General features: G+C 44.6%; 1 protein-coding gene across 2 annotated transcripts in view; it reads right to left on the bottom strand.

Moving 5' to 3' along the window:
- The window catches only part of METTL27 (methyltransferase like 27), a 60,986-nt gene that overhangs the window by 31,270 nt on the left and 17,617 nt on the right, over positions 1-12,099 (bottom strand). For both annotated transcript variants that reach the window (XM_069226836.1, XM_069226835.1), the window contains exon 2: positions 8,530-8,656. In XM_069226836.1, coding sequence (XP_069082937.1) covers positions 8,530-8,649 — 120 coding nt within the window. In that variant the 5' untranslated portion in view covers positions 8,650-8,656. The remainder of the gene's footprint in view (positions 1-8,529; positions 8,657-12,099) is intronic.

Below are 12,099 nucleotides of genomic sequence, written 5' to 3'. Positions count from 1 at the left end.
ATAACCATAGAAAAGGGGCACAGGCACCGCAACAAACCGTTGCTTCTATGTCTGACTCCTGGAATTCTGTGACATCACACTATACGATGTCACACGATTCCAAGTGACACGTCCAGGTTCTAACCACATCACCACAGCTGTTTAACAGTCTAACCCACAGGTCTTCAAACTGTGGGACGGGCCGCACTTGGTTGGCACTAATGAGTGGTAGGGGTGGTTAAAGGAAAAACGGGCTGCGTTTAAAAAACAAAAAATGAAAAGTTAACTTTTCATTTTTTCAAAGTAGGCAGTGGTCTGTGGAACCACTGCCTGCTCTGAAAAAATGTAGACCCCCACATTCACAGAGGGGAAGGAGTCCCTTTGGGACCCCTTCCTGTTTGCAAATGGGTTACCACCAATTTGAAAGTGGTGGTAAATGCGATTGTTTTGCTACTGCGTTCACTGTCACAAAACAATCATACACGGGCCTATGAGTCGCAATCAGGAAGGGACGCCCTTGCAATGCCCCTTACTAACTGTGAGCCGCAATCCCTATTTTGCGAGTCGGTAACTGGATACCAACTCGCAAAAATAGGCATAGTATATCCTACAAGGCAATTTTGCAGCAGCAAAACTTGATTTTTGTATTTTGCAACCATAGAATTGCGTCGTACATCTGGCCCTTTGGCACCTCCACTTAAAATAATCCAGGTAAATCTATCATAAGAAAAGGGAAACACAGTTTATAGTTTTTTTTCTACTGCTCCTTCAAATCTCACTTAAATCGTTTGGTTAGCTTTAATTGTTTCACACTAAACACACATCGGCTTTGCCACTGCGATGATGTGTTATGTAATTTTGGGAGGGACACCGATCACATAATACGTGATGGGGACAGAATGAAAACCTTTAAAGGCCTCTGTTCTAACTTAAGGGGACTCGCTTCAAAGAAACACTCCACTGCTGAAAATGGGGTGTTCTAATAGCCAACCTGGTGGAATGTCCTGCAAGCGGTTCTGCACTGATCAACGGAGGGGCGGGGCTTAAAAATTCCAACAATCCAAATGTAATGGTGATTGCTGAAAAAGGTTATTTAACTGCTTAAAGGGGCCATTCAGTGAATGACGTCAGAGTAAGCGTCTAAACCCAAAGAGACATCGTCAAACACCGGTACATTCTGGAATGCCTGATGTTGGAGATTATTAGTAATGAAGGAGAATTGTGTTTGTAATGGACACTTGCCCTCGGGCATTTAAATCTGGCCAGTACCAGTCCAATCAGAAGATACTCTAACCTTACCAGCCGATTGGCTACCCTCCTGTCCAGTGGTTAAAATGGAAATATAAAAGGGCATGGACTCTCTATCCCAGGGTACTTGGTGCTACTCAGTGATCCAGATATTCTGCCATTAAGTGTGGTACATCCCGCTGAGAAGTGTTGGTACTCTCACTTGCAATTTTGAGAAGTGCAAGTATCTGGTGCCCGCAGTACCTGGTGCCCAGGAGTACCTGCCCATGTAAAGCATAATGGCGCTGCCTCTACCAATGTTAACCTTGGGAGCATTCCTTTCCTTACTGATAGATATTGGTGCTGGAGGTGACGCGTGAGCTTTTTTTTATTTATTTACTTTTCTCAGTTCCTTCAGCATGTTCTTTCTTTTTCTCAGGCTTTTACAAAGATAATCATCACTTATTGACTGTATAACTGTAACAGGAAAACACACACATAAAGAGACAGCTTACTCCTCTCTTAGATGCTCAGTTGTCTATTGTTAATTATCAGCTTTAACAAGCAATTAGAAGGCACTTTATTTTTTACCCAAATCCCAACTGATTGCCCTTCTTAGTGCTTATTTGTTAAAGAAGAAGTGTCGGGCCTACATTTTTACTCAGAAGCCGGCAGCTTGTGCCAGTGTATGTCGGGGTCTCGATTACAAAGACTGCATAGTCTTGATTCTACCTCATGCCCACTTAATCCACCACCAGACTTATCCTGTGTCTTTACCTCGCTCTTGCATGGTTTTTTCATTTCTGGCTTCTTCCTTTGTTATTGATTTGCGTCTTTCTCTACCTCCTTCTTTCCTCCTTTTGTCTTTGTATCTCTCGTTTTTGCTTGAGGCTCTGACCAGGGAAAATAAGTACTGGTCTCCAAAACTGAGTGCCGGTGGGCTCCACCTGCAACCACCGGCTCAAATTAAGCACTGCTCCTTCCACCTTTTCTTTAAGGGATACATTTGGTGCTTAGGAGCTACATATAATGCATTAAATTCGAGTCATTCTAACTTTTCTCATCGCTTCTTTAACAGGTCAGTCCTTAAGCTGTTTTGGCTGAAACATTGTGCATATTAGAGGCAAACGGAAAACAAAGTTCATGTACATTTTATTTAATTCCCGCAGAGATGCTTCGGTAAGTCGGCTATGACACGACACCTCGCCAAAACTTTCATGATGTACAAAAAGCGATTGGGATGACAGCCGCTCACATACGATTTTGAACAGGATCAGAGAGGTAAGCAATAAAACGAGGTGCACATGTTGCATTAGGCATCAATCTCATCAACGCCTGAATCAGAAGAGTCTACGACCATTCACTAGAACAATAGTGCAACCAGGGCTTAAAGTGGGCCAGGTCCTTCCAGCTCTCAGACCCGTAGAAACTAAAAACTAACACTGTAACACTGCGAACATGCCTGCCAGAAGGCTGGCGGAATACCACTGGCAGTCATGGCGGCGGATGACGGTAAGGCGGCGCTGCTGACAGCAGCTCCGCCATGCCAGTAAAACACCGCCAAAAGTATCATGACAGCAGCGCCGCAGCCCGTCTCCAGTCGGAGGACCCCCTACAAGCAGGTAAGTCGGGTTCTCCGACAGGAGATGGGGTTGGGGGGAGGGGTGTGTGTGTATGTTTTGGTATGCGTGCATGCAGGTTTTAGTCGTGTTGAATGAGTGCGCGAATTACTGTATGTTGTGTGTTGTGAATGCGTGTGTGCGGCAATGTATGTGGGCATGCGTGGGTGGATGTGGGTATGTGTGCGTGTCTATGGGTGCGTGTGTACATGTGTGGGGGGGTGGGAGAGAGAAGGGGAGGACTCTGGGGAGGGGGAGGGGGCAGGGGAGACCCCTATCAGTGCTAGGGAAGGGATTCCATGGCATTGATAGTGCCTACCGCCATGGTTTTCGTGGCGGTAAGATTGGCATGAAAACTATGGCGGTAGCCCGGGTTGTAATCCCAAGGGTGGGATTGTGATGGCCGCCGGGCTGGAGACCGAAGTCTCCAGCCCAGCGGCCAATACCACCCTGGCGGTCGGTGTGTTAAAATTGCTTCCCGCAGTCCAGGAATAATCTTCTTACCTCTAACAATGATATCCCTATCCAGTGAAAGTTCAGACCTAACTTCCCAAAAATGTCTACACAACTCAGATAACTGATCCTTTTTGGGCCAACCTTCTAGACAAACAGTCAGCAACACAATTATTTTTACCCGGTACATACACCATGCGGTACAAGTAATCCATCATTCTCATGGATAACCCAGCAATTCTCGCTGAAGCGGACAACACTTCCTTCACTCGTAAGTAATTTGATTAGAGGTTTATGATCACATTGGATGATGACAGTCTTCCCCCACACAAACGTATGAAGATGCTCTAATGCTCATGCACAAGCCAATGCCTCCTTCTCTATGATGGGATATTTCTCCTCCGATGGTGATAATGAGCTGGAGGCAAAAAAGCTAATAGTTTCATTGCCTTTGCTATCTTTTTGTGCCAGAACTGCACCTAGACCCCTGTTACTGGCATCTGTTGTCAAAAAGCAGTCCAACTTAGGATCAAAACTCCCTAGATGAGCTACCTTACTGAGTTCTTTCTTAATTCTAACAAATTCCTCCTCGCATTCTGAATTCCATACAAATTTCACATTCTTTTGTAGCAAAAGTCGTATGTTGTAAACCTTTTCTGTAAAAGTTTTAATGAATTTTGCACAATATTTCGCCATCCCCAGGAATGACCTAACATCATCTTTACTGATAGTGCACCAGCACCTAACAATGGCATCAATCAAAGATGATTTAGGTTTCACTCCTTCATCACTGATTTCATGCCCTAGATAATTTACACTCCTTTCGGCAAATTTACATTTACTCAATTCCACTGTAAGACCCTGGTCCTCCGACACCCCTAGCACCTTCTGTAATCTCTCATCATGTGCTTCCTTGTTCTCCCCAAACACCAATATATAGTCCTGAAAGAACATCACACCCTTCACTTTCCCAAATAATGTATGCATTAAATGCTGAAACACAGCAGCAGACGATGCTAGGCCAAACGGCACCCTTTTAAATTGGAAGCACCCAAAAGGTGTGATGAATGCTGTGAGTTTCCTTGACCTAGGGGAAAGCAAAATTTGGTGATAGGCTGCAGATAAGTCTATATTTGAGAACCATTTTGCCCCCTTAAGACTTGAGACCATTTCTGTGGTCCTTGGTAATGGAAACGATCAACAACAATGTTATTGTTCAAATGACACAAGTCTTTACATAGACGAATGAATTTTCCCATTGCTGCACCAAGCCACTAACATTGGTGAAATCCATTCTGAGCTCTCTATGGGTTCGATAATATCCATTTGTATCAGTTTGTCTAGTTCCCTAGATACATCGTCCCTTATCATTATCGGTACAGTCCTCAATTTGTGTATTTTCGGAACAGCATCACCCTTTAGCACAATGTCATGTTCAAATTCATTCAAGTTCCCCAATGGTTTACTGAACACCTTTGGGAACTTCTTCTCCATTTCCATGTTCAAAACACTACAGTCATGTTCATCACCAATACTTTCTCTTCACTATTTGGGTCCAACACCGTATGTAAATTTCGTTGGTCCTTCCATCCAAGAACCAATAGTCCACCTTTAGCCACATCAAGTTTGTCCGTAGCATTCCTATTCTTAAATGAAAATAGTAACCATCTGAACCCCAAAAGGTGGATCTTCTTGCCGGTATAACTTTCAGGATTTATATCCAGTTTCAACAATTGTGTACCAATTTTCTCCACAAAATTCCTCCTCCACATTTCTTCGTTGATTATGGTAAAAGGTGACCCTGAATCTGCATATATCATAATAGGAACACCACCAATTTACATTTCAAATATAGGTTTGTCCTTTGCACTGTTGTCATTTATATTTAGTACAAACTTCCCTGGTACACTTCCGGCATCTCCTGGGTATGTATTTTTCTCCCCCTCATCACTTCCACTCTGACTCTTGCCATCATATATGCACTTGACAGTTTTGCTTTTCCTTCTACACTCTTGCAAAATGCCTGTTGATGCCACAATTACTACAGTTCTGTTTCAACGCAGGGCACGTTTTAGCATATGCTAAATGTTCCCTGCTGTCGCACCTATAAGATCTTCTCCCACTGTTATCATTCTTTTCTTTGTGACTTGTTCTCTGTTCCTTCACTTGTTTCCAGTTTGTCACCTTATAAACACATTCACTTCCTTTTTCAGATTGCTTAAGTTCCAAGACACACCTTCCAGATATCTCCACCTTCCGTACCATTGCTAAGACATCCTCCAATGGTGAATCTCCATTAATCCACAACCTTTCTTGTATGGTTTGATTACTAGTATGCATACCAAGTTGGTCCCTTATCAAATCGCCCAGGATTGCACTGAACTTACAATCAATTGCTAGTCTTTTTAAATCAGCCACATGATCAACTACGGACTCTTCTTTACTTTACTTTGTTTCCACTGAAAAAATGTATATCCGACGATACCCATGCAAACCTTTGGTGCAAAATACTTATCAAGATCTTGTAGAACAGCATTAAAAACACTCAAATCCCCACTTACAGGAATTTTCGGCATTTTGTTGTACGTGTTTAGGCCAAGAGGACCCAACGAGCGCAAAAGAATATTTTTTTTCTGTTCTGATGTCATTTTATTCTATTCATCAATTGCATAAATATAATTTAAAAAACAGTCTTTCCATTCCACCCATTTTAGGATTGGTTCATTTCCTGTGGACCAAAATGCTTGTGGCAGATTAATAGTGACATTTTGCTGAGCCATATTGCACTGTGCAAGGTGAGATGCAATCTGTAAATTACTGTTTTCCTGTAACTTAAAGATCCTTTTTGTAACCCTTTTTCTTCCTTTATTTTTATTTTTTTCCTCCCAGTTACCCCTGTTTCCAGTACTTCCTGTGATGCCTAGACGCGTTCAGCAAAGCGTTTTTAAAGCATTTATCAATGCGCTTTGTTCAAGAAACGAGTATTCCCAAGAGCCACGTAATATAGGCAGGGTATGTACTGCAACCTCAACCGTAAGCTCCGACTGTTTCGGTCCGATGATCTATGGAATTGCTCAGACTAAGCTACATATGCTGAGCCTGGCAACACCGATGAGGATTTTCCACAGAGAAGACCATGCGTGGGCTCATCAACCAGCCCGTCGCCAAATTGTGGTAGTCATTATCCTCAGAAATGGATACAAGACAGTAAGTGCATGAAGATTCTTCTTTTTAATGTAAGCACAGCAATACAGGAAACAGGGCACCACACTCCTCAGACACGGAGTCCCCAACTCTTACCAGTCGAGCCTCACTATCATCTTGGTACTTGGAACCCATATATGTTGTAACATTGACATAAGTAACACACAACATGCTCTGGTCTGCATCCTACTGCCAAGATTTTCAGTCACAAAGCAGCTTCCCAATGAGCAATTTTATTGTGACATCACAGGCGGTGGCCTATCAGACTGCAGCTTCATACAGACACACATTCAAACTGAAACACACCGAGTAGATACTGTCCCACAAACACTCTCTACAGTGACACTCACAAAGCTACATATTGCCTAAAATGAAAACCTGACCAAAGGTTCCATACAGTCACCTATGAAAATGCTCTTGTGTGACAGAAACAGCATAAACAAATAAGCACAGTGCTACATGAGGAACTTTGTGGCGAGTGGACCACCATTAAACAGTTCAAGCAAATGTTTTGACCCAGCTAGCTGACAGAGTGTACTATAAAATGTGGTTCTATTTCCATCCCACTTTGTCCTTGTACATAATTCTCCAGGACTTTAGGCGTGTTTGTGTGGCTGAGACTGCTTGTTAGCACTCATGACTAAGGGTCTCTCTTATACCACAGTGTTAGAGGTCACCGGAAGCAGTGCTACTACGTGAAGGGTCATTATCAGTTTGAGGAGAGAGAGAAATAGAGGGAGGCAGAAAGAAAAAGAGTGTGTGCCTTGAAAAATCTACTCGCCCACTAACTGTGGCAAGTCATATTTTTATCAGGGCAAGCTATTTTTAGGACTTACTCACCAGTTGTTCTTTTTCAGCCAGAAAGTGAAGTAGCAATAAAGACACCTTTAAATCATGTTTTTATCTTGTCTCATTTGCTTTATGTTCAGAGACAGAGGTCAAACGTCAGTTTGTCTTCTTACAATTAATTTTCCTTCTGACTGCAGGGTTCCAGGCTTTTGTAAAGTGAACTCTCTGACCTGCTTTACAAAGAGTGAGAAATGAGGGGCTGTAGTGTGTCAGAGTTTCCTAACACACAACATTTACATAACTAAGTCAACTATACAAGCATTAAAAAATATATTTCAGTAGTTGTGAAAGCCCATTTTTTTGTACTTCTGCGTGATGAAAAAAATATTTAAATGGGATGAAAACAAATCAGAACACTTTACTTGGTGATGTGCAAAGGATATATTTGTTTTCTGAAACATAATGTTCACAGATTATTGTTAATACACTATATAGCTTTATCAGTAAAGCGGCAAGTTAGTGGGAAGTTATTTGGACATCTCCTGGAAATTTACTACCTGCAATTGACCATGCGCTACCACATCATGCTTTAGTAGTAGATTTATTAAAAGTGAGTGTTTAAACATAAACTGAGAAACACTCCTGCCCTGATGGAAATGCTATTAGTAAACTAAGAGGCAAATCATGGGTCATGTGTTCTCTATATGTGGGCTAGATTCTAATTATACATGGAGCAAAAGTTTAGTCTATTTAATCAAACAAGAGGTTTTTTTCTACAGCAGAAATGCTGAGTTCACATAATTGAAGGTGCACTCATATGTGAGAATAGAGAAAAAGGTAACTATAAACTAAAATATTTGCCTAGGATGACACAATTTGAGATACGTTTACGGGTCAGGTACATTTCAGTTAGGTTGGGTAGATTACTGAAGTTACTCAATATGCCGGTCTAGTAACATTTTTATGATTTTTCGAGTCCTGGTGTGGCTGCGATTATATGTTAATACTCCATGCCTAACAAAGGGTCTTCCTCATTCCATAGTGTTGGAAACCACAAGAAGCAATGGTCTAATGTACAGGATCAGTATCAGTTTGGGCAGTATGTGTGCGTGACCCCACCTCCACATGATACACAGTATTATGCGGTTGTGTTATTCAGAAAGTAGTAGTGCTTGTGTTAACCAGGGTGGAGAGTTTGACTGGCTGGGTTATGCACTTTAAATAACAGGTCAAATAAGCATAGACTATGCCCTCTTACCCTTTCATAGTCCTGGGCCCAGTTATCATAAAACCTGAGTTTCTCATCCGCAGAGATGGCCTCATGAGCAGAAGTGATCACTTTTCGTACATCCGATAGGCTCCTCCTTGGAGCAGACATGCCCAGCCTATGAGAAAAGATGGGGAATTTATAAGAAATAATCAGAGAAAATCTACCTCCGGAGATACACAGAGACATCAATAGAAAAAAGAAGTGCTGTAACTCCTAGGTCCTCAACAGTGAATAACACATACGGCATATATTCACTCTGAAGAAAGAAGCATTGGGACACTCAAGGTTTCTGCACAGCACTGTCTGAGAAGTACATATAGAAAATTTCTAACAGTGATATAATTTTCAGTTGCAACTTTGCAAGCCTCACCTTTCCACTTACTCAATCTTCAATCTCCTAGAACCTCCCAACCTTATTTTTTTTTTGTCAGCCTCCTCCCTCACCCAATGACCACTCTCATTCTTTGTTTTTGTTTGTGAGCTCTGTCCCCTCTCTCTCCCAGTGAACAGTTTCATTTCCTGTCGTTCTTAGTGTGTTCCACCTCCTGACTGTGGATCCCTCACCTACTACTCTCTTGTACAGACTTTCATGCCAGTCAATGCTGTCTTGTGACGATCCCTCTTTCATCAACTGCTCGGAGCATAATGCCCGGTCAGTGATGGCTGGCATTGGACATGGGTAAACTGGGCAGTCACCTGGAGAAAATCTACACACAGCTGTCAAAGGAGCAGCCAACAGGAGACCCACTCACCCCAAGATCTATTTAATGCAGGCTGCAGCACAACTGCATCAGTAAGCACCGGGACTCCTAGGCTGCCACTTGCCTGTGGCCTCCAGTTCCGCCTTGTTACAGTCTGATCCAGTGACACTGTCGATGCCCAGGTTTTCCCACTCACCATTCTTCTCACCAACAGATGCCCTGCCCAATCCAGGACCTACTTAATGCAGGCTTCAGCGTGATCACTCAGCGGACATGTGCAACAGGCACACTGTTGGAAATGGCCCTTTCTGCAGGGTCATCCCCAGTCTTTTTGCCTCCTTCCTCCTATTTTTTCTGACCTGTTTTTGTTGGCTTTAAGACTCTGGGCACTTTACCACTGCTAACCAGTGCTAAAGTGCATATGCTCTCTGTGTAAAGTGTACTGTTGAGTGGTTTATCCATGATTGGCATATTTGATTTACTGGTAAGTCTCTAGTAAAGTGCACTAAAGGTGCCCAGGTCCTGTAAATCAAATGCTACTAGTGGGCTTGCAGCACTGGTTGCCCCACCCACATTAGTAGGCCTGTAAACATGGCTCTGACCTGCCACTGCAGTGTCTGTGTGTGCAGTTTTAAACTGCCAATTCGTCTTGGCAAGTGTACCCACTTCCCAGGCCTAAACCTTCCCCTTTACTACATGTAAGGCACCCCTAAGATAGGCCCTGGGTAGTCCCATGGGCAGGGTGCAGTGTATGTTTAAGGTAGGACATATACTAGTGTGTTTTATATGTCCTAACAGTGAAATACTGCCATATTCGGTTTTCGCTGTTTAGGGTCTCTGAACTCACAATTTAAAAATACATCTTTTAGTGAAGTTGTTTTTTTAATTGTCTGTTTGAAAATGCCACTTTTAGAAAGTAGGCATTTTCTTGCTCATACCATTCTGTGATTCTGCCTGTTTGTGGATTGTCTGTCTGGGTCAGTTTGACAGTTGGGCTGTTTGGCACCTCTCTAGACAGTGACACAGAAGGGGGCGGGGTACAGCCTGCTTATCCTGATGAGCCATCTGAGCTAGAGAGGAGGGAGGAGTGGTCGTTCACACCTGAAAGGACTGAGTCTGCCCTCGCACAATGCAGTTTCCGACCCCCTGGTGTGCGTCTGGGGCCTGGCCTGGACAGAGAAGGATCTTGGAAACACTTGAGACTTTGCTTCAAAGTTTGCCAACTTCAAAGGCAGAACTGGGTATAAGAAGAAGACCCAAAACCCCAGACTTTCAGAATCTTTCTGGAATCAAGAGGAATCTCTGCCCGGGAGAATAGCTGAAAAGCTGAAGGAGGTGTGCTGCTGTGTTGCTTTGCTGGACTGGCCTGCAGTTGCTGCTTCTGCCTGAAAAGAGTGCAAAGGGTAAACTTTGCTGTGTGTCCTGCTTGAGACAGTTCTCCAAGGGCTTGGAGTAGAGCTTGCCTCCTATTGGAAGTCTCAGGGACACCAAAGACTTCAGTTTCCTCGACCTGCAGCACTGGAAACTGTGTGTTTTGTGCTGTTCAAGAGGAGAGACCACTGCGATGCCACCAACAACGCTGCTGGCCTGCACCATGACCTGCCGACGCCGCATGGAGTCGCATTGCCCCACTTTGCACCGCAACCGTGGCCTCACTGATGCTGTCATTGGACGACTTCATCGAGCCGCTGCTCGCACCGCAACCTGTGGGCCCCCGCACGCCGGCATCGCCTGCTCACACCACAGCCTGGGCATCCCTGACGCCGCCGCTCCTGCTGACACTGGCGCCACTGCCTGCACCGTGGCCTGTGTACACCACTTGTGAGGTACATGAAGCACCGTCCTGTCCCGCACTGCAGTCCCGGTCCACCGATGCCAGCACCATCGACTCCTGTGTCGTCACCAGCCATCCTGCCTGCACTGTGGCCTGTGGACGCCACTTGTGAGGGTCACAAAGCACCGTCCCATCCCGCACCGCTGGCTTGGGCCTACCAACGACAGCGCTTCATCAACGACGATGCCGCTGCCTGCACCGTGACCTGTGGACATCGCACCGCCCCACCTCACACAGCAGCCCTGGTCTCACCGACGCCGCTGAGCACCGTCACCAAGCCGCTGCCTGAACAGTGACCTATGGGCACCGTGCGTCGCATCATCCCGCTTCGCACTGCAGCCCGACGCCATCCAAGCCGGCGCACCTGACTTCATCAGCCTGGAGTTTGATCCGCAACGTGTGTGACCTCAAGGGCCCGACCACTCCTGCACAGACTCCGGAACCAACACCACGACATCAGCGATGCCGCTCTCTGAAACTCACAGCGAGGATAACGACACCCTGCAAATCCAAGGTACTGTTTGTTGGTCTACCCAACACCGTAGCTGGCCCGCAACGCCGCGGCCGGCTTGAACTGTTGGTTTTGCTGATCACAACGCCGCGATAGCCCCAGGTGGAGCTATTGACTTCAAGGAACTGAATTTTTTAGTAAATCTTGCAGAATTCATATTTTTACTACTGTATGTTGGATTTTTTATGGTATTTGGTCTTGTTTTATATAGACAAATATTGGCTATTTTTCTAAAACTGGTGTGGTTTCCTTTTGTAGTGTTTTCACTTATTACTGTGTGTTATGTGCAAATGCTTTACACATTGCTTCTGGGATAAGCCTGACTGCCCATGCCAAGCTACCAAGGGGGTGAGCAGGGGTTATCTGAGCGGGTATCTCCCTTAACCTGACTAGAGTGAGGGTCCCTACTTGGACAGGGTGCAAACCGACTGCCAACTAGAGACCTAATTTCTAACACGCACCAAAAGTAAGCCGGTCTGCACCTGGATCACACCAAGCGATATGACCCCTGG

This window comes from Pleurodeles waltl, chromosome 3_2 (assembly GCF_031143425.1).
Source record: "Pleurodeles waltl isolate 20211129_DDA chromosome 3_2, aPleWal1.hap1.20221129, whole genome shotgun sequence".
Lineage (NCBI taxonomy): Eukaryota > Metazoa > Chordata > Amphibia > Caudata > Salamandridae > Pleurodeles > Pleurodeles waltl.
Note: the sequence above shows the minus strand (reverse complement) of the source record. Positions and strands in the feature narration are given on the sequence as shown.